Here is a 22,061-nt window from a genome sequence, read left to right as displayed (position 1 = left end):
ACACAACATACTCAGAAATAAGCCAAACGAACATCCATCATACTGTCTTTAATTCTGGAGAAAAGTTCATGAATCCATTTGAACAGTAATTGAGTCAAACCACATCCACAAACTGAACCAGATGATCTGCTGTTTCAAACGTAGTAACACTTGTGGTCCTTCAGGTTTCTCAGGTAGGAGAAGCTCTTCCCACACCTGTCGCACATGAACGGTTTCTCCCCGGTGTGGATCTGCTGGTGAGCCTTCAGGCTGTTGCCCTGGTTGAAGCAGCGGCCGCAGATGTCGCAGCTGAACGGCTTTTCGCCCGTGTGGATGCGCTGATGCCTCTTCAGGTTGCCCGTGTTGCCAAAAGATTTCCCACAGGTGTCACAGCTGAACGGTTTCTCGCCGGTGTGGACCACCTTAAGAGGGGCAGGAAATGGAAAGGCAGGTAAATACAAAGTTACGTCCCAAAATCACTCATGAAGTCCTGCAAACTGTGATCCTTTAGCAATTGAAAAAAACAACTTCTTTTATAAAGAAAAGATTTTATCAAGGTAGTTCTTCAGCAATCTCAAAATTGGTTTATTTCATAAAGCTGCAATGGAAACACTTTTTTAATGTCATCTTCATGTAATCAGATGCTACTGCTCATGGAAAAGACAAAGAAGATAATTTATATGAACTCTATTAAACATCAGACATTTTGCTGCTCTTTTAACCCTTTTAGGATCAGAAATTAGTTCAGCAGAGTGAGATGTTGGTTATTTAATAGGAAAACTTTGCATTCTGCAGAGAAACCCACCTGATGTGACTTCAGGCTGCTTTGCTGCGTGAACAGACGTCCGCAGATCTCGCAGGCGAACGGCCGCTCGCCGCTGTGCGCCTTCAGGTGGATCTTCAGGTAGCTGGACGACTTGAAGCTCTTCCCGCAGATCCCGCAGCAGTGAGGTCTCTCCAGCGTGTGCTGCTGCTGGTGTTCCCGCAGCTCCGTGATGGTGCACAGGCGCTGGTCGCAGAGCACACAGCTGCACGGGATGGTCATGGCGTGCGTCTGGGTGTGCTTGCGCAGGGACTCCATGCAAGGCACGACGGCGCCGCATGCGACGCAGGTGAGTTTCCTCTCGTCCAGGTGAAATGTCCGCTGGTGCATCTTCAAGGCGTTCTTCTGGATGAAAGCTTTCCCGCAGGTCTCGCAGCTGAAGGGACGCTCCCCGGTGTGCAGCCGCTGGTGGCCCTTCAGCGTGTCCGCCTGGTTGAAGCTTTTGCCGCAGGTGTCGCATTTGTACGGCTTTTCGCCGGTGTGTATGCGCAGGTGGCGCTGCAGGTTACCTGGTATGGTGAAGCTTTTGTCGCAGTAGTGGCAGTTGTACAATCGCTCGCCGGTGTGGACCCTGCGGTGCAGCTTCAGGCCGTGAGCTCTGTAAAAACTTTTCCCGCATTGGTCGCAGCAGAACGGACGCACGTCGCCGTGGAGACGCTGGTGGTTCCTCAAGAGCTGCTTCAAGGTGAAACCTTTCCCACAAACGTCACAAGTGTGAGGCCTCTCATCTGCAAACGGGAAGAAAACCGGAAGAATGTAAGAATACATGGAAAAGCCTGAGTTTACTGCTGTTTTCAAAGACCTTTTACAAAACAATAAGCCTGAATTATAACAACTGATTTTTATATCTTGGGTCCACTGTTCACTGCTACTTTCTCCTACTACTCTCCATTTTTGCATCACTTCAACTTTTAACTGGTTTTTTTGCTTCGTAGAAACGACATTGAGCCTGTTGTTTTGTTTATTTTTGTGTATTTGCTCCGTCTCCTCCAACCTTTAACCCTAAATAACTAGCTGAACTCGGTCCAGGGGGAATGGATGCAAACTGAACTGAGGGGAAACTTGCCCTTGTGGATCAGCATGTGAGCGCTGAGGCTGCGCTGGAAGGAGAAGCCCCGCCCACACTGGGAGCAGACGAAGGGTTTGTCGCCGCTCGCTCCGTGGACGGACTGGTGCGCTTTGAGCTGCAGGAGGTTGCTGAAGGTTTTCTTGCAGAGCCTGCAGCTCAGGGGCGACTCCCTCTGACCCCGGCTCTCCTTCGGCCCTCGCACCCGCGACCTGGGCTTCACCAGGCCTTTAGCTCTGATGGTGTAAAGCGAGTCGTCCACCTCCACCTGAAACACGATGGGAAGTTGTGGTTCGTAGCCAAAATCGTTTGACATTCAATCAACAGCGAAAAATCTCTTTTTTGGCTTATTTTTCATATCAAAATCAAGGCTTCAGTCTATATTTAAGATGTAAATACAGAAAAATTATCTGTCACAAAATTTACAATGCGATAAATTGTCAAAGAATTTATTGCGATAAACGATGATTTTGTTGTTTTAAACCCATTTTCAACTGATGCGAAGGTAATAAAGGCATCAGAATGAAGAACTGATTCTCAAAAATCAACAACCTTTTAATTCTGATGAACATTTAACAGTGGAAGTGGAAAACATTTTAAATATCCAAGTTAAACAAACTAAACAACAGAAACAACAAACAAAATAAGTTTTATTTGAGGCCAAAACACCAGACTGAAGTTTTTAATCAACCAGTTTTTGGTAGAAAGAGAAAAACGATGGAAATTATCACGTAATTCAAATTATCATGTGATTATTTGATTAATTGCTTATTGTGGCACAGAGTATTTGTCTTGTTATATCCAAGATTTTATAAAAAGTAAAGCTTTTTGAAGTCTATCTAGAGACTTTTACTAAAAAGCCGACTTTGTTTTACCTAAATTTGCTTTTATTTAATTTATTAAGGCGTTTGGAAAGAAAATGACTCAAATCTTTTTCATGTAAATCTTTCATATTAATCACAAGCGTTAACAGTCCTAGTTAAAACCCACAGCTTCCAGACAAACAGGTTTATGAAGCAGCTGACCGTGTAGTCTGGGTCGTCCTCCTGGGCGGGATCGGTTCGGTTCGGGTCGGAAAGGACCGAGGCGTCCAGGATCTCCTGCTTCAGCAGAACCGACTGGATGCTGTCCTGAACGGAGACGGGAAGAATCGTTCACACATGATCCTGACGACTCTGGATGCTGAGCAGCTGGAAGGAGTTTTGGTTTCCAACGTTTGATGAATAATCTGGTTTTTACCTGCACTGCAAAAACTAAATCTTATGTATTTCTGGTCTAACTTAGTTAATAATAAAACTAATTTACAAGCAACTTTTCAGTAAGAAATGTGAGCTTATTTTAGGTCAATAATCCCTTAATATTGTTGAAAAAGTTCTAGATCCACTGGTAGATTATTTCACTTATAACATGGGAAAAATGTCTTGACATAAGTGAAATAATCTGCCAGTTGAACTGAAATGTTTTCAACAATATTAAGGAATTATTGACTTAAACGAAGCTCCTTTAACTTGCTGAAAAATTACTTGAAAGTTAATTTAATCATATTTCAAGTGCACCAAGATATTAGACCAAAAATATGTTTTACGTTCTTGCAGCGTGAACTATGACCCCAAATCCCAGAGAAATTGAAAAAGAGGCTTTGTGGATTCAGAGAGAGAAGAAAAAAGGCTGGGATCCCCTACTCCAACATCTCCCTGCTTGGATTTCTAACCAAAAAGAGATTTAAATATCAGATTCAAGGCATCTAATCTTGGACTTCCTCCTCACAATATTGGGAGTTTTCTTTCAAATAAGGCGTAAATTGATCAACTCACTGCGAGTCACAGATTTACCTCACAAGTTCGGTTTTTCCACAGGTGGATAATAGGCGACCTCCTGACCCCGGCTTCACCGCCAACCACAACTAAACCAAAAACAGAAGAGCAACATGAGTCACAGACACGTCACAATGTCGACATTCATAATTCAGTAAATAATCAACTATATCAATTTTATTGATTACAATTTATTTTATCAATAAAATTATCAATAATTTTATGTTTTCTCTGCTTGATGTCAGTGATTTTATTCTTCCTAAACATTTTTTCCATTCGCCTTTCGACATGTCTGATTAAAATGTGGATTTTTATAATAGAAAGATATTATATTAAATATCTAACTCAGATTTTACACCAACATAATTCACTGAGCCCCTTTAAATAAATACATTATTTTAGTTGATTAATAACACCTTTGAGCAATAATTAGATTATTTATTTAATTAACATGTTTTATCTATAATTAATGAAACTTAATCACCTATTTGACTATTTAATGACTTATTGTTGGCACTTTTAACTATCCAAGTATTTAGGTGTCATTTTGTGACAGAGGGTTAAAGGTTATCTGTTATGATTCCTCAAACAGGTTAGAATAAATCCATGTCTATAAACAAACTTGTTCCTTTTCTTTGCACAAAAAGATAGATGGTGAGATTTTAGTCTGACCAGTTCTGCCCATTTGGAGCTGCTTTAGGGCGTCCTGTCACTTTAAATCCAAATAATCTGCTGCTGGCCACGCCCCCCACCTCAACTTTTACACTCACATCTGACTGCATCAGTTTGCAACTGGCTGAAAACTGATCTGCAATAATGCAACTGTTTGTCTTTAAAAAGCAGAAGTGGAGCCTCCTGCACAACCAACAAGAACGAAGCAAGATGGTAAATCAACAACAGAAAACTTGTCTCTTCCAGCAGCCATTGTACCGTGATATATTTGCTTTGGTGCAGATGGAAGAGCGAAGACGTTTCGACGCTCACCTCTGCACAGACTCCCCGGGGATCCTTCCTCTTCTTCTCTCCTCTCCTCCGTCTGCTCCTCCGTCACTTCCTCCTGCCCTCCCAGCTCTGCGCTTCCCTCCATCACCAGCTTCAGGTCCATCTCCACCTCCCTCAGCCTCGTCCTCAGGTCTTCGATCTCCGCCGCGCCCTGTGACACCTGCAGCACCAGCAGAGCGCCTTAAAACCGGAGCCGCTTAGACTCAGGACCAAAACGGAGGGTAAAAGCCGGTGGCCTACTTCGAGCCGCAGCACGGACGAACTTTCCTCAAACAGCTGGCAGATCTTCTCCACGGCTTCCTGCGCCAGAGACGCTAGCAGGATGTTGAAGTGCATCACCTTCAGGGGAAAAGGCAAAAGCTCAATTCTGTCAAATAACAAAACATCACAACTGAAATGAGTCAATTTAAAAACACGAACACAGAATGATCTGCAAGGATCCACGTTTCTCACTTCCCATAAAAACATCTGAGGTTTAGTGTATCGAAAAACAGCTGAATTGAAATAAAGTGTTCATTTGTACTGAATTACACTTTTTTGCTAACTGTGCAGCAGCACAGCTCACTTTAATACCCCAATAGCTTCACAATCAAACATCTACAAACAATTTTAATCTGTTCAATCAGTGCAACTAGGAGTTTTATTAATGTAAAATACATAATGAAACAACGAAAGCAGTAAGCTGACCAGATAAACCATAAACTGGTTCCAAACGTTCAATTAGGAACTCTAAATGTAATGTAAATGACAAAAAAAGTAAAATTATTGATGATAAAACATGTGCAACAACATGTTCAATCAGTATCAATCCGAAACAAATTAAATACCGGGTCAATAATGCGATACCGATACTTTTTATGACTTTTATGTGTTTTTCTGCGTTTTCCCTTTGAATTATGATTTTCTCCTAAATAACAGAAAATTCTTAGAATTTTAATTTGAGAGCAAATTAAAAAAAAAAATTATTGGAGGTAGATGTGAGAAACTGCAACACAAAAACAAAACATAACTTTGAGAGAGAAACTAAAGTATTGTTTTTTTATTCAAAATTATTATATCTTATATATATTATCGATAATCTGGCCCAACTGCAGCAGCACAGCTCACTGTAATATACTAGATTAGGATTATGTAATCTGACTGCATATGACAACAAGAATATCTGAAAACATCAACATTAGTTCTGGTCCAGATGCTCCTAGAAGTACATCAGGTAGACAGGCCTCGGCGCGTTTGTCCAAATCTGGAATATTCTGGATTATAATTCAATTTCAGTGGATTACAGCCTCGTGTTTTCAGCTCATTTTGGCGCAAAAACAAATCTCGGCGCAGTTAAAGCGCCGCATTAAACAAACTGCTAGCTGCTGTACTTCTGTGATCAGCTGTCGGACCCGAACCAGAACCGGAACCAACGGCCTCTCGGATACCTTCTGGTCCAAACAGGACGCCTGTTTGTGTTCCGGAGCCTCGGTGGGATCCGAGCTGCCGAGAACTTTGTCCATTTCTGACATGGTGGCCGTTACCATGACGTCCAAAATGGCGCAGACTCGCGCCTCCAGGTCGGACATGTTGCGGAAAAGCGCAAAGTCCGACGGGTTTCTGTCCGCTTTGTTCAGCTTTCATCCAACAACATAAAATCCTGAAATGTTGTTGTCAGGATGGAGACCACGCATGACGAAGAGGCAGCTTCCTGTTCTTCTTCCTGGTTCACGCCCTTCAAAATAAAACTCGCGTCGCCACAACGTAAAATTTAATGTTGATTTTTGAAAAAATAGAAACAAGGGAGGAGATTAAAACTAGATTTTTATGCTGCAAATTCAAGTTATGATTTATACTATACAAAAAATAGAAATTAGAAGGAACGTTGTGAAATTTGATTCGTGATTTAGTTTTATTACGAACGTTTAAAACGGAAGGACGGCAACGTCACGGCTACGTCACTACACGAATGTTCAACGCTCTCTCGAGGACAAATCACAAACTGCAAGACCAACATGTAAAACAATCTAGTTTGTTATCTGTACAGAAGATACGGGAGAGGATTAGGGCAACTGGAGAAAAATAAATAAAACAGTTCTGACTTTAATCTGAGAAAAAAAAAGTCAGAATTCTCAGATCAAAGTCAAAAATTTTGAGATTAAAGTCACAGTTCTCAGATTAAAGTTAGAATTCTGAGATTAAAGTCAGAATTCTGAGATTAAAGTTAGAATCCTCAGATTAAAGTCAGATTTTTTTTTTCAGTGGCCCTAATCCTCTTCCGTAGATGTCTGTAACTGTTTCTCATCACTTTTTCTTTATTTATTTAGATCAGTAAATGTTGTGTGGCTTTTACATAGTAGATCTAAATCGGATCTACTATGTAAGACTGACAGATTTTTTTTTTGCATCTTTTCAGCAGATTTTGTTGTTTTCTTAATTCACAGGAAAAAAATAAAACAGCATTATAACATTAATAAACTGAGTGTTTGCTGTCATCCAATGGTCAGAGGCAGCAACTACAGGGAGTTCAATTCCATTTTTCTGTTTGCAGCAGAATTACAACAAATTCTATCTGAAGGGATAATAAAAGCAAACCGACCCGGTCCATATCCAAGTATGTAAGTCTAAACTATTCTATTAACATCTAAAATTGTAGCTTTTTTTTACTCTTCTTTTGAGATTACATTTCAACTTGCGTAAAGAGACAGTATTTTCTGTTTTCCAGGCACATTGTGCTGTAAAATGACTCTGTTACCTTCAGTTGTTGTAAAAATGCTACATATATCCAACATAACAAAAAAAGAATGGTTTTAGAATTTAATGCCGTTAAATTAGACCTCTGTCTCTTTAAGAAACTCCTGCTCTTTCTGAAACTCCGCCTTCAGGAAGTCATCACAACTATCAACCCTTTAACATTTTACCAGCATTGCTCTGAGCAGTAGTTCCTATAATGAGCTCAGCTGATGTTCCACCATGTTTGCTAACTGATTGTGACTAGTCTGAAGGAGTCGCGTGGGGGAACGCTGCTCTGTCAGGCAGAAGCTCTGAAGCTTGGAAACTGCAGCTCAGAGGAGGAGCTCGGGCTGATTGCCATGGAGATTAAAGCTTTTTCAAACATGCATGAAAGAATCAAGGCAAGTTGTTTTTAATGAGGGAATTATTTTATAGCATAGCATGAAGCTCAAAACAGTTAATTTTCCATAATATTGCCCCTTTAAAGAAACTGAAATCCACCATAAAGCAACATTTGGAGTTGCTGAAAGTTGAAGTGACAAATACTTGTCAAATGAACTTTTTATTTCTCACTGCAGTTATGTTTCCTGAGTAACCTGGAGTCTGAAAAGCCGAGCCCACAGCTGCTGCAGGAGTATGGCCTCTCTCCTGTGTGGACCTGCATGTGGAACTTGACATGTCCGAGCTGCCGGAACCGCGTCCCACACACCTCGCACTCATAAGGTTTCTCCCCCGTGTGGACACGGCGGTGTCGCAGGTAGTTGGTGTAGATACGGAAGTCCTTGCCGCACTGCTCGCACTTGTGCGGTTTCTCTCCAGAGTGCTGCAGCCTGTGGGACTTAAGCGCCTGGCGGATGACGAACCGCTTCCCGCAAACGTCACACGCAAACGGCCGCTCCCCGGAGTGGATCTTCTGGTGGTACTCGTAGGTGGCTTTGTAGAAAAACGACTTGTCACATTGGTCGCAGGCATACTGTGCGGCGCCGCCGGCATGGATGAGCTCGTGCCTCTGCAGCGAAGCAGCTGAGTCGAAGCCTTTGCGGCAGGCGCCACAGCTGAACGGCGTCACGTCCAGCATGGTTTTGTCCCGCCGGTAGATCACCCTGCGCTCGCCTCGCTCCCGACCGCGCCTCCTGGGCGCCTGCTTCTCCTCATGTGCGGCTTTCTGATGCTTCTTCAGCTGGCAGTTGTACAGGAACGTCTTCCCGCAGAGGTCGCACATGAACGCCTTGGCAGCGCCGTGGAGCAGCATGTGCGCCTTCAGCTTGTTGTCCTGCATGAAGGGCCTCCCGCATACCTTGCAGGTGAATGGTTTCTCGCCTGTGTGAATGCGGATGTGCCTCCGGAGGTTCTGTCGGAGGGTGAATCCCGCCCCACACGTCTCGCAGGTGAACACCTTCCCCCTGTGGACTGCCTGATGCGTCCGAAGCGACCGCCTGCTGGAGAAGGCTTTGCCGCACGCCGTGCAGGTGAAGGGATGCTCCCCAGTGTGGACACTCCGGTGGCACTGCAGGCTGACGGCGCATCTGAAACTCTCCCCACACTCTGGACACTTGTGTGGTTTCTCTGCCAGGTGTACCGTCTGATGCGCCTGGAGGTTGTGCTTCGTTTTGAAGGCCTTCCCACAGGTCCCGCAGCAAAACGGTCGGAGGTCTGAGTGGACCAGCTGATGGGTCCTCAGGTTCATCTTTGTCTTGAACGACTTCTCGCAGTGCTGGCACTGGAAGCTAGCGTGTTTCTTCTCTTCGTGACGCAGCAGGTGTTGCTCTAAAGTCTCTGCAGTCCTGAACTTCCTGGGGCAGAGGTCACAGGCGAACGGCCGCTGCTCCTTGTGAGTGTTCATGTGCTTCGCCAGGTGAAACCGGCGGCTAAAGCTCTTCTTGCAGAGCTCACACACAAACTCCTTTCCTTTAGGCTTCAGCGCTGCTTCCTGCGACTTCTGGGATTCAGAGTTTTCCAGTTCGGGAATTTTTGGAGCAGCTAAATCTTCAGTAGAGTGTAAAAAGAGAGAAAAAAAAACATTTTAACTGCTAATATTACAATGGACATGACTCAGAGTTTCATTCAGAAAAGCTCTGTGAAGATAATTCTGACCTTCCTCAGCAAGAGGAGACGAAGGCGTCTGAATCGTCTCTCCAAAATCTGAAACAGACATTAGAAACAGAAAAAGAGGAGCTGAGATCAGATTGAACAAATGCAGAGTTCAGTTTTTCTGTTTCATGAAAACTCACCTTCCACCTCTGCAGGGGCTGCAGGAGGATTTCCGTCGTCCGTCTTTCTTTTCAGTCTCCTGAGCGGCTTCGTGGTGAACACCATGCCGCTCTGGTCCTGCAGCACCGGATCGCCGTTCAGCACGATCTCCCGCCACGGCCGGGAGTTTTCCAAACCTTCGGCTGCACTTTTCAGTTTGGCCTTCAGCTGCGCGTTTAGTTTGCGGTTTTCAGCAAGAAGCAACAAGCAGAGCTGCGAGAAAACGCTGCTGATCTTCCTGGCTGCCTCCCTGATCAACATGGCAGCAACATCTGGCTACAGGGAATAAAACGAAGGAAACTCAAACCGTATTATCAACTAAACATATCTGATGTTTGATTTATTATTCCCATTAAACTGCTGCATGTTTGTGAACCTTTTCCTCTGGTTTTCTTTGCTGTGCATCTTTTGGACATTGGTTTTACAACAGCAATGTCTTCAGTCAGAAGCTTCTCTCTACTACCTGCGAAACGGACCGCTACCACAAATCCTTCCTACCCACAACTCTGAAGACTTAAATTTTATTTTGGGATAAATTAAGCATTCTGGGTTTGAAGTCAGTTGAATGCGCTTCATCATCTGCCAGCAGACAACAATAAACACCAGAAGTTTAAAAAAATTTCATTTTAAATCATGTGTGGCTTATTGTTCAATAAATATATCAAAAGCCCCATATGAGGAGATAAAATGATTTTAAACTTTAGTCTTACTTTCCCTAAATACTTCAGAAAACTCCGATATCAGCTCAGTGACACGTTTTCAAACTGTAAAGGAATAAACATGTTTGTGCTGCTTTTGTCGAGCACAATCCGCCATCTTTGTTCCGTTACCGCTCTGGGTTTCGTCCCGGCGGCACAATCTCCCCCGGAAACACCGTCTCTGATGCGGGTTCGTCAGAACCGGGACTCACCGGAATCCGCCTCGTTTCAGCGGCTCCTCGGTCCGAAACTCCGAGAACATCGACCGCGGTCATTACGAGCGTCTCCAGAATGGATTTCACTTCGGAATAAAACACAGAGCTGCTTTCAGCCATTTTTTACTTTGTTTTTTACGGCTATGGAGGCGGAAGCATTCTTCCGGAAATGGAATTAACCTGTGAAGATTTTCAAAATAAAACTCCAAGCATATTTTCCATTTCAACTGTTTATTCGCAATGTACTGTACACGGGGAGGAAATATATTTACCGTTATGTTAGAGAGAATTATTCTTTACAAATTATGTAGATCTTCAAGTTCGCTTCTGCAAAAATAACAATTTTGTTAGTGATGGATTAGTAAAATAAATTACAGCTTAAAGGAAACAGATCAATAGTTTCTTCAAATGAAACAGCTTTCAATTCATCTGTAGGTTTATTATTATTCACTATTTGTGATCAGTCCCTTGCACATGAACTGTCTTGAGAAATGCATTACAGAAACGAACAAACACGCAAAATTGAATCAACACACATCCCTTTAACTCGACGAAACTACAAATTGAAAGCATTTTTTGTATTAAAAGACAGCAAATCAATCAAGTTTAATCATATGAGTTGGGCCGTCGCAGCTGTGCTTCTTGAGTTGCCGTGAATCGGAGAAGCCGTGGCCGCACTGCGGACAGGAGTACAGCTTCTGGCCCGTGTGAACCTGCAGGTGGGATTTCAGCTGATTGGATTGGTGGAACTTCTTCTGACAGTAGCTGCATTCGAAAGGTTTCACCCCGCTGTGGATCCTCAGGTGGCGGTAGAAGTTCCCATCCGTCCTGAACTCCTTGTCGCACTGGTCGCACTTGTAGGGCTTTTCGCCCGTGTGGATCCGCTCGTGCTGCTTCAGGCTAGCGCCATGGAAGAAGCTCTTCCCACAGATGTCGCACACAAAGGGCTTGTCTCCCGAGTGGCTGCGCTGGTGGTAGCTGAAGGAGTACTTGTTGTGGAAGTCCTTCCCGCAGATGCCACAGTGGAACTCCTTGTGCTCGCTGTGGCCCTTCTCGTGGAGCTTGAGCGACGAAGCGGCACTGAAACACTTCAGGCACGTTTTGCAGCTGAACGGTTTCACCAGCGGCTTCAGCCTCCGGTTCTGGAGGACGCCGTCTGACGCATGGGAGTTGTCGGCGTGGACATAACGCTGATGCATCTGCAGCCTGCAGTTGAATAGGAACGTCTTCCCGCAGAGGTCGCACATGAAGGGCTTCCTGGCGCCGTGGACCAGCATGTGCGACTTTAGCTTGTTGTTGTCAGAGAAGCTCTTCCCGCAGTCCTTGCAGACGAACGGTTTCTCGCCGGTGTGGATGCGCAGGTGCCTTTTCAGGTTGTTGTTGAGGTTGAACCTCGCTCCACAAATGTGACATGTGAAGGGTTTCTCCCCGGTGTGGATGACCTTGTGTCTTTTCAGAGCGGTGCCGGTTCTGTAGGAGCGGTTGCACTCGTCACAGACAAACGGGCTGTCGCCGGTGTGCTTCCTCTTGTGCACCGTCAGCGAGTGGGCGTACTTGAAGGACTCTTCACACATGTTGCATTTGTACTTCTTGGCGTTTGTGTGGACCATCTGGTGGAAGCGCAGAGTGTCCTTGCTTTTGAACTCCTTCCCACACGTGGCGCAGCTGAACGGTCTCTCCTCTGAGTGCACGGCCATGTGGGCCCTCAGCTGCACCGCTGTCTTGCAGGTTTTCTCGCAATGCTGGCACTTCAGCTGCAGCTTCCACTTTTCGTGGCGCAGGAGGTGGTTTTCCAGTGACTGCTGCGCCCTGAATGATTTGCCGCACTGATCGCAGGGGAATGGCTTCGGCAGTTTGGACGTCTGGTGGCGCTTGAGGTGGTTGTGGAGCGACTCCTCCTTCCTGTAGGACCTCTTGCACTGCGGACACGGGAATGGCAGCGGGTCCTTCATTGAGTCGTGACTCAGAAGGTGATTCTCCAGTTCTTCCCTGTCTGGGAAACTTTTGCTGCACTGCTCACAGGGAAAGGGCTTTTTGTGGACATTCAGGTGTTTCTTCAGGTCACTTTTCCAGTGAAAGCCGGTGTCACAATACTCGCAGAAGAAGCGCTTTCCTGCTTGAGAGGAGGTTCTTCTCAGGCTTCTTCCCTGAGCTCCGTCTGGTTGGACCTGTGTCTCTTCTGTTGATTTGGATGAAACTGAGAGTGAAATAGACAGAAAATAGTGGTGAATGTCACCTATTCAGCCCCGGAAGCTAACAAAGTCATACCCTTTTCAGTTTTATCAGCCTTCCTCCTCCTGCGGCGCGTTACTCCAGAAGGTTCATCTTCTAAAGAACTCTCAGGCATCTGAAAAGAGATTTGAAGTCTGAAAACTTTTTGGTCCCAAATCAAAACATCTGAGATTTGTTTTAGTTGTCCTTATGGACAGTATCAGCAAGAGCTGCAGAGGTTTTCTAAATTTTGTGTGATCAGCTGATATTTACTTGGAAAAACCGATCTGCTCTTCCCCAGCAATGCAACCTGTCAATGTCTCTTTTTGTTAGCAGTTAGCAACACAGTTTAGCAACTTCATCACTATATTTAGCAACTTTTCCAACAAAAAAAAAATAGTTTGAGCCAAAATTGAAAAGTTAGTCTTTCAAAAGTTGGTGACTAGCCAGAAAACTAATCAGTGCACCGTTACAGCTGCCCCTGAATATCAAAAATCTGTGAATATTTGAGACCTCAAGCAACTTTTCACATCTCTCTACCAACTAAAAACATGATAAGAGTCTTCTGTCCGGTGTCTTGGTCTCAACAAGCCATTTTTTTAAAGAACAATATTGGACAATTTATTATCTAGCTAAATTTATCATGACAGAACTTGTCATATTGGTAATAATTTTATCCTGGTTAAAAATAAAAAGCCTGTGTATCATTTCTGAATTGCAGTCAGGGCCGCACAAAATCAGTCCAAGGGCCCCAACTGAACCCTACGCCACATTTTGGGCATCCTGCTGTAGCCCATCTTGTCCCCTCACCTTTTCCTGAGTGCTGCAAAGACTGCTGGCGCTGCTGGACTTGGGGCTGGTGGCGTCCTGCCGCGTCAACTCGGGTTTCAGCTCCAGCTCATCCGGCATAGTCTGGGCGAAGACTTCGTTGGCCCCGACCAGCAGCGCTGCAGCAGCGGAGGGAATCGTGCCGACAAACACCATCTGAGCCTCCGCGGGAGCAGAGACGGCCGCGGACCGATCCGGGGAGGAAGGGACGACATCTGCACTTCCTGAGGTCACAGGAAGGTCGTTCTGGTCCGGTTCTGGAGACGCCACGATGCTGGAGCCGACCAGCAGCGATCCATCTGGAATCACAAACAGCAGGGAAACTTTAAATGTGAACTGCTAAACATTTTGTTTAATCTCTGATGAAATCGATTGCTAAATTAGGTGATAATTGATTCATCCTGTCGTTTCAGCTCCAGTTCGTACGCAGGCTTCATTGTTTCTGATCGTTTCTATTTGTAGAAGTAAATGAACAGTGAACATATATAACCTACTGCAAGAATTGGTTTCTACTGAAGTCTGAACGGCAAGAGGAACCAAATTTTGTCATTTAAAAAAATTAAAATCAAGAGTTTAGATTTTTTTCTTTCCTTTTTACTTGAAAATATTTTTTTTTTAGTTTTTGTCCTCATAAAATGTTTCTTTCCACTTTAAGAAAAAAAACATTTTTGTAGTTTATTGTTAGTAAAGAAAGGAAAATACTTTTAATAGTAAAAAAGTCTATTTCAGTAGATGTTTTTAGCAACTCTTGAGTATTTATTTTATTGTTATTTTAGTTGAGTAAAACTGAAATGAGTCCTGCTCTTAAGTTGTAATTTTTGGCTATTTTAACCACTTTTCTTCTGAAACAAAGTTTTGTTTTTCCATGATGAGCCAACTGACTACAGAAGCGTCTCACCGGTTGCTGGTCCGTCCTCCAGCTGCTGTTTTGCCCGTCCTGGTTGGTCTTCCCGGGGGCCTCGCTCATGGTCTTCAGCTCCTGTTCCAGCAGTTCCATGTCTCGGCCCAGTTGACCCACTCTGGCCTCCAGCTCCTGCTCCAGCCGCCCAGCTTTCCTCTGCAGCACGTCCTCCAGTTGCTCCACTTTGGTCCGCAGAGCCTCGTTCTCCTCCCAGAGCTCGGCGAACACCTTCTGGATCTGATCGACCAGGAACCGCTCGATCTCCTGGATCTCACCGAGCTTCGCTTCGTCCCAGTCCGAGTTCCGCGTCTCTCCGAGCCACACGTCCCTGAACACGGACACGGCCGCCCGGAGAGCCACTTCCACCGCGGAGGCTAACTCTCTCCCGAAGCGCGCCTCCATTTTTTTCCGGATTTCTTTTAAATATACGAATTCAAACCTCTGCTCGTTGGATTCAAGCGCATATTTTAACTCAAATTCAAACTTTGAATCGGTTTTGAATGTACTTTAAACAACAAAACAGCTTACAGCTGTTAAGTTGTAATTTTACAGCTTTGCATATTTTTAGCTAACACCAACGGTCGGTTCTCTGAATGTGCAACCGTGAAACGGCTCCGAAGTACATTTCCGCTTCCGCTTCGCTGACGTTAAGGTAAAATTAGGGCGCACTACTGCCCCCTGCTGGATACATTTATCTCCGCAATTTTGGCTTTAAATTGAAGATCTAATGAGAACTAAAGCTGACATGATTAAAAATAAAAGCAGAAATGTATATATTTTGTTTTCCATATTCGTAAGGAATTATTTTTTTATATATGTTTTTGTCAAAATATGTAAAATTTTTGTTTTTCCTTTTTCTTATACATGCATTTTCGTCGAGAAATTTATTTTGTTACCTTTCTCATTTTTTTTGTCAAAAATAGTATTCTTTGCTTATTTGTCAAAAAATTTACATGTATTGTTTTCCCTTTTCCTTACATTCGTTTTTGTCAAGAAGTGTAAACAATTTGTTTTTCATTTAACATGCATTTTCATCAAGAACTTTACATATTTTTGAATAATTTCCAGAGAAAAAAAAAAAAAAAAAAATCTGACATTAACTTCAGAAGTTGTCTTCTTGTTTCCGGATTTCAGGTGAAAGAAAGAAAACAGCTCCACTGCAGTGCATGAGTAACCAAAAGGTATTTTATTGGTGATTATATCTGGGGCTGACAGGCCGATGTGAACAGGACCGTAAAGACACACACAGACAGGCAGAGCTCATCCAAACCATGTTCCGTTTTCAGACCCATTCCTAACATCTGTGCTGTGATGTTTAAAAGTAGATCTACAAATAATATGATTGTTTCACGTGAGGTCATGGTGGCATCGGTGAACTTTGACCTGTGGTGTCAGTCAGTTTTCTTCTGCAAAGTTTCTCCAGATTTTGCTACCTTTGCCTCTGACTTCTGGCCGTCGTGTTCGGCATGCATGTAAATGTTTGCATTGATCTGATATTCACACTTGATGCAGATGCATGGAAACAAAAAAGACAAAATTGTTCTCAAGACAATCGAGGATAAATAGAAATAAAAAAGAAGGTTTTAAAGTCAGTTTTATCTCTGGGCTTTGCAGGATTTGGAGAAGAAATAAAGCAATTTGTTAAAACTACAGCTTTCATTTTGCATTTAAAAATAATTTGAATACTTGAGACCTTGAGGAAATAAAACCATGTTCCTCATGTTGCTAAACTAAATCAAAACCACATGATTAAAGTCTGAACCTGCAGGACTGACCTGCTTCTTTAGGCCCCGTTCACACCAGAACCAAACCAAACTACATGACAACCACAAACACTCCAAAAAGCATTTAAGGAGATAACGCCCCCGCCTGGCTGGAATCGGTACAACTAGCAGAACTTATCGCAGCACTTTTGCATAAAAGTTTGAATTTGTTGCTAAATAAAAGTACTAAATAACGTCTCTAACCAAAATTTGAAGTAATAATCGTGTGACTTTTGATCAAACCTTGAAAATGTCTCCTCCTCTTCACTGATTAGCTTTTGTTGATCATTCGTTGCGGAAATCGCTCAGATTTTGCTCTGCGTTGGAAACTTCGTACAATATTATTCAAAATTTTATCAAGCGACGGATTTTTTTCCCCTCAAAATGATCTTTTCTCACACAGAATAAATACTGATTGTGGTTCAAAAGGATACGTGAACCGAAGAATGCTCCAAAATAGGAAGTGGACCAAACCGCAGAGCATTCTGGGTAAACAAAAGCAACAAAACAAACGCACTTGCGGGAGGAAAGACGAGTCACTTTAATGTCAAATTCAAAAATGCTTCATTAACCGTAAGCAGAAATCCTATAACCGCTGCACCATTTGTTCTCATTTCATGAAGGAATTTGCGCTCAGTGTCTTCTTCAGAAGTGTATGTTGTTTCCTTTAGTGGTTGTTGTTGCAGCGCCCCCACAGGCGAGGAAGTGAACTGTTTTTTTCATTAGTTTAGTTTGACACTGCAGCGTGAAAGAGAACTGCAGCGGCTGAAAGTAAAACAAATGTTGGGATTTGCTTGGGAACGTTGGTGCAAAATTTTACCGACTCTACCAGACTATCAGGTCTGATGGGGGTCTGAATTAAGAAACCCTAATGTTAGATTTCCAATCAATGCTTTTACGTTTTGGAATAAACTTCTGCGGTTCATTTTAAACTTTCTTGGAGGTCCAGGAAACATCAGGTCTGTTTGGATGTGGTGTGAAAGGGGCATTACTAAATATTCCGGTCACTTTCTCTACAGGAACTTCATTACCTGGAGCAGAAAAGATGCAAAATACAACATAAAAAGAAATTAAAATGACATGTTGATAAATAAATGCTCTCTGTGGTGCAATGACAGTAGACTTTTACAATTCCACCAACTTCTATGGCTTTTTTTTACCGGTTTCCATGGAATAAACCGAAATACGGATGGACTGCAAAGATGAGTGAGTCCTAGAAAGAAACCATGCAGCTGGTTATATCGCGACTTGACATCATTTAGATTCAGGTTATAATCGGAGGGAAGTTTGGGACTCAGAGGATTTCTGAGGGTCTTCACAAAGACTTAAGTAAAAAAAAAAAAAAAAAATTTCATATGAGCGATTTGAGTTATGGAACATTCCTGGAAGACTGAGGGGACAAACATTCTCACACCAACAAAACCTGAGAGCTGTGGAGACCCTGGGAAAGAGCAGCGGTGGACACATTCAGACATCAACAAGACTGTTCAGTATGAACGACAGAAATGAATCCACAAGGTTTGATGGAAGAGAATAAAAGAGCAGAAGAGAACCGGTTTCTGCCCAGGAGAACTCGTTCATCCAAATCAACAGATTCTGCACCTATAAAGAAACTTGAAATTTATGAAAACTTTGAAAACAAGTTGATCAAAATGACATTCAAGTAGACTTTTTGGATATAAAAATAGAAGATGTAGCCTGTACAGTTCCTCAAAATCTGCAATCTTTGTGTTATGAGCAGGTAAATTATGTTTAAACGAACGAGGCTCCTGGGATTCAAACGTTAAGGCAATTTCACAATTAGCTCAAAGATTCGCCAACGTTGAAGGATCAGAAATCCCAAGAAACAGAAGTCACAGGCTGGGCAGTTCCTTACTAGACATTATGATCCGTGGTGAGAACTGTCATCCGGAAGGAAAACTTTCAAAGTTTTGAAACCAAGAATTATGTAAATAACTACTTAACACTGATTTAAAAAATAAAGTACCAGTAACACTGCCACACTGTCTTCACTGAAAACATTTTTTTTCCATGTGATAAGTGAAATAATCTGATAGCTGGAACTTTATTTTTTAAACAACAATAAGGAATTATTAGAGATATTTCTGTTCTGCTCTTTTCCTGAATCGTGAAACAACAGAAAGTGAAAATAACTTTGGTGCTGCTTCATTCGTGGAGGCGATAAAAGAAACATTTTGATGGCGTCACAACAAAACCAGGTGGATTTTTCACGAACAAGGTGTAAAGAAACGAAACGATTCCACCCTCTGGGACCATTTCCTTCTCTCTTGATTTCTGAGGATTGATGAGTTAGTGGGCCAAGTCTCCACTTACAGACAGACAGATAATTACAGTAGATAGGACAGAAAGAGTTACATAAAGGTACATTACAAAATAACTAAATCTTACCACGTATTTTTGGTCTAGATTCTAATACAGATATCTGAATACAATTGAAATAGGGCAAAACTAACTCACGAGTAACTTTCCATCAAGATGTAGCAGCTCGTTTTATAATAATCTACCAGTGGAACTAGAACATTTTAATAAATATTAAGGACTTACTGACTTTTAAACAAGCTGCTGCATCTCGATGAAAAGCTAAATTAGTTTTGTTTCTATTTCAAGTCCACTGAGATATTTGCATTAGAAACTAGACCAACAAACTTGGTAAGATTTTGTGTTTTTGCAGCGTACAGCTCATCTCAGAACACAAACCGACATGGAACAGTATGAGCTACGTTTTACCGCGCTACCAGCAATTAGTAACAGCCTTGAATTAAAGTGATGCTCGTGTTTCTCCTACTGTTTTTTGTTAAAAAAAATGTCATCCACTTGCAGTTCTCTGAAACGGCCACCAGGAGGCGACGGAAAAATATCAAATCCGTCTTGTGGGTGAGCCGGGTCAGTCTGTTGATCTCCATCCAAGCCCAGCTGCTGGAGCGAAGAAGAGGGGCCTCCACCTTCGGTCTGTGGCCCCGCCTCCTGTCCGTCCAGAGTTCATACGTTTTAATCCCAAAACATTTGTCGCCAAGCTCATTTCTTCTTCTTCTCTGAGCGTTTTCCGTCCGACTTCCCTGCCCGATCCGACTTCTCTGAGCGTTCCCCTCTCTCCCTCTCCTTTTCCTTCTCTTTCTCCTTCTCCCGTTCCTTCTCTTTGTCCGCGCGCTCTATCCGGTCTCCACGGTCGGAGCGCTCGCCGCCGCGGTCGGACCGGTTGTCCACCTTGCTGCCGTCTCGCCGCGTCCCTTCGTCGGTGGATGAGGTAGTTGGTTGGGGCTGACCCCATTTGGCGATCTCCTCGTGCTCTGTGATGCTGGCGGTGATGTTGTTCACCCACGCCTTGAGGTCCTCCTGCAAGGACACGGACAAACAAAGTCAGCCGTTTGGATCGAGACAGAACAAAAAAAAAAACAATACTAAGAAAGACTCACCTCGTCTTTTGCATGAAACAGAAACTCACTGCCATCCTTCGTTCTGCAACGGGAGAAAGGAAGGTTAAATGTTTCAATGACGGAGATCAAAACTACAGACTGATAGCTGGTAAGTTTGCAAGAGTTTCTTATTTAAGATGCAATACAAAAATAGAGGACAAAGTTTAGTTTGAATATTTTCAGATTTCAGCAGCGATCCGACACGTTTCATGTTAGTTTCATACTAAATCTCCAGAGTTTCCATTTCGGTCAACCATTTCTAAAATACTAACTCAAAATCCTAAACCACTGGATGGATGGATGGATGGATGGATGGATGGATGGATGGATGGATGGATGGATGGATGGATGGATGGATGGATGGATGGATGGATGGATGGATGGATGGATGGATGGATGGATGGATGGATGGATGGATGGATGGATGGATGGATGGATGGATGGATGGATGGATAGTTAGATGAAGGATGGATGAAGGATGATGGATGGATGAATAGTTGGATGATGGATGGATGGATGAAGGATGGATGGATGGATAGTTGGATGAAGGATGGATGGATAGTTGGATGAAGGATGGATGAATAGTTGGATGAAGGATGGATGAATAGTTGGATGAAGGATGGATGGATGGATGGATGGATGGATGAATAGTTGGATGAAGGATGGATGGATGGATGGATGGATGAAAAGACATTAGGACCAATGGATGATGTCACTCAGCAGCTCTCGATGCTAATATGCTATCATGCTAGCTGAAACCAAACATGGCGGCGGCCCTCACTTGAGCGTGAAGACGTTCTTCTTCTTCTTGTATCCATTGGTGACGTCGCAGTGGCAGTGGGACAGGTTGAGCAGCGGCTCGTTGTTGTAGGGCGTCGCCGTGTTCTTGGCGTCCTTGTAGAAGCCCAGCTCCCCTTTGTTCAGCACGCAGTACAGGTTGACCCATGACCTGCTGTGGTGTGGGGAGGAGGGGGAGGAGTGGCGAGAGGAAGAGGAGGAGGGGGAGGGAGGGAGGAGAAGTGATGACATTAGGGGAGGGTGGGAGGGGAGGGGTTGGGGCAGGTAGAAGGGGGAGATTGGGAGGAGTCAGAAAGAGCTGCAGAGTCTCTGTTGCTAGGCTAACACCTGACTCACCTGACCAGAGCAGACAGGTAGGTAGGCGGGATGGACCAGCCCCAAGAAGGGAGGAGGATTTACACTGCTGAACAAACACAAATGAACGGACGCACACACGGATGACCTGGGAGGGGGGATGGAGCGGTGGAGTGGGAGGGGAGGGGGCGGAGCTACGTACGGCTCGGGGATCCAGCGTGCGGCGCCTGACTATGACTTACCTTGGAGGAGAACGGAGGGAGAGCCGGAAGCACAGCGGGGAAAAACACAGAAACAGAAGAAGAGTTTGGTTAAATGCAATTTTTTCAACTAAGTTACATCTGTTGAACCAAGGGGTGTCCAAAGTGAGGCCTGGGGGCCATTTCTGGCTCTGTGCTGACATTTTTGTGGCCGTTTAAGAATGAAACAGATTTGACCCGTCTATCACAAACCATTGATAAAAATGGAGACTTTACACTTTTAATTAGGGTAAAATTATTATCAACATAATTTTTTTACAGTTAAAAATGTTGAGTTCAACAAAAAGTGTTTGGACAAACAATCAATAACAATATAAATCAGGATAAAGATCAATATCAACAGATATTCAATAATATCAATGAACACTGATCCAGAACCGGACGGCATTCTGGGAGACGTAATGAAGATGTCAGCTGCTAAACCTAGCCAGCTAAGCTAGGTTGGTGGTGAGCTAACTCTATGGTTAACTTGTGCAGCAGCAGTTTGAGGTTTCGCCTCATAGCTGCTTAAAAATCAAAAACATTTGACGTGAAGTGAAAACTGGAAAGGTCACACCGCCAGTTTGGCAATATTTCAGAAATATACAACAAAAGCTAATCAATAATTGTTGATTGATAAAAAATGTTTATACGGTGATAAGTTTTTCAGCCAAAGAGTATTAATATTTTTATTAATCAACGTTTTATAACATGTGGAACTTTTGCAGAAAAGCCAACAGCTTTTATTTAATTTATTAAAGCGTACTGAAAGAAAGTTCACCAAGTCCCGTTCTTATAACTGGCTGCATTTCCATTACAAATATTTGCAAAACTTTGTAGATAATGTCAAAAAAAAAAAATTCACAATTGCTGTGTTTGCATTAAATGATAAACTAAATTATAAACACACCTGAAAAAGTTTCTTTATGCGATAAGTCATTAAAAAGCATAATCCTAAAACTACTTCTTGTTGTGTTCTTCTTCGTAGTTTCTGTCAGTGGTAATATCCGGTTGTTGATCATGTGACTTATGTG

The 22,061-nt window shown here is 43.3% G+C and overlaps 3 protein-coding genes across 6 annotated transcripts in view; all 3 read right to left on the bottom strand.

Annotated features, from left to right (window-relative positions):
• Positions 1 to 33: 33 nt before the first annotated feature.
• Positions 34 to 10,686, bottom strand: LOC129358880 (zinc finger protein 197-like). The gene is made up of 13 exons (XM_055028109.1): positions 10,557 to 10,686; positions 9,628 to 9,922; positions 9,491 to 9,538; positions 7,970 to 9,382; positions 7,636 to 7,721; positions 6,112 to 6,300; positions 4,925 to 5,023; positions 4,667 to 4,844; positions 3,701 to 3,771; positions 2,894 to 2,998; positions 1,869 to 2,136; positions 785 to 1,530; positions 34 to 401 (listed from the first exon to the last, which is right to left on the bottom strand). The coding sequence occupies exons 1-13, from the start codon at positions 10,677 to 10,679 to the stop codon at positions 135 to 137; spliced, it is 3,888 nt and encodes a 1,295-aa protein (XP_054884084.1). The 5' UTR covers positions 10,680 to 10,686; the 3' UTR covers positions 34 to 134.
• A 93-nt stretch (positions 10,687 to 10,779) lies between these two features.
• Positions 10,780 to 13,860, bottom strand: LOC129359180 (oocyte zinc finger protein XlCOF6-like). The gene is made up of 3 exons (XM_055028629.1): positions 13,581 to 13,860; positions 12,828 to 12,906; positions 10,780 to 12,756 (listed from the first exon to the last, which is right to left on the bottom strand). Exons 1-3 carry the CDS (start codon positions 13,752 to 13,754, stop codon positions 11,156 to 11,158), a joined length of 1,854 nt encoding a protein of 617 aa, XP_054884604.1. The 5' UTR covers positions 13,755 to 13,860; the 3' UTR covers positions 10,780 to 11,155.
• Positions 13,861 to 15,664: 1,804 nt separating this feature from the next.
• LOC129358717 (spectrin beta chain, non-erythrocytic 4-like) overlaps positions 15,665 to 22,061 on the bottom strand; it is a 77,936-nt gene continuing 71,539 nt past the window's right edge. For 3 of the 4 annotated variants that reach the window (XM_055027811.1, XM_055027813.1, XM_055027814.1), the window contains 3 exons: positions 20,478 to 20,648; positions 19,697 to 19,739; positions 15,665 to 19,616 (listed from right to left, as the gene is read on the bottom strand). In XM_055027811.1, the coding sequence (XP_054883786.1) occupies positions 19,299 to 19,616; positions 19,697 to 19,739; positions 20,478 to 20,648 (532 nt within the window). In that variant the 3' untranslated portion in view covers positions 15,665 to 19,298. The remainder of the gene's footprint in view (positions 19,617 to 19,696; positions 19,740 to 20,477; positions 20,649 to 22,061) is intronic. The other variant, XM_055027812.1, reaches the window with a different exon arrangement.

This window comes from Poeciliopsis prolifica, unplaced genomic scaffold, assembly GCF_027474105.1.
Source record: "Poeciliopsis prolifica strain line A6 unplaced genomic scaffold, Auburn_PproV2 SCAFFOLD004, whole genome shotgun sequence".
NCBI classification, from domain to species: Eukaryota; Metazoa; Chordata; class Actinopteri; order Cyprinodontiformes; family Poeciliidae; genus Poeciliopsis; species Poeciliopsis prolifica.
The sequence above is the reverse complement of the archived record's forward strand: the minus strand, read 5'-3'. Positions and strand labels throughout refer to the sequence as shown.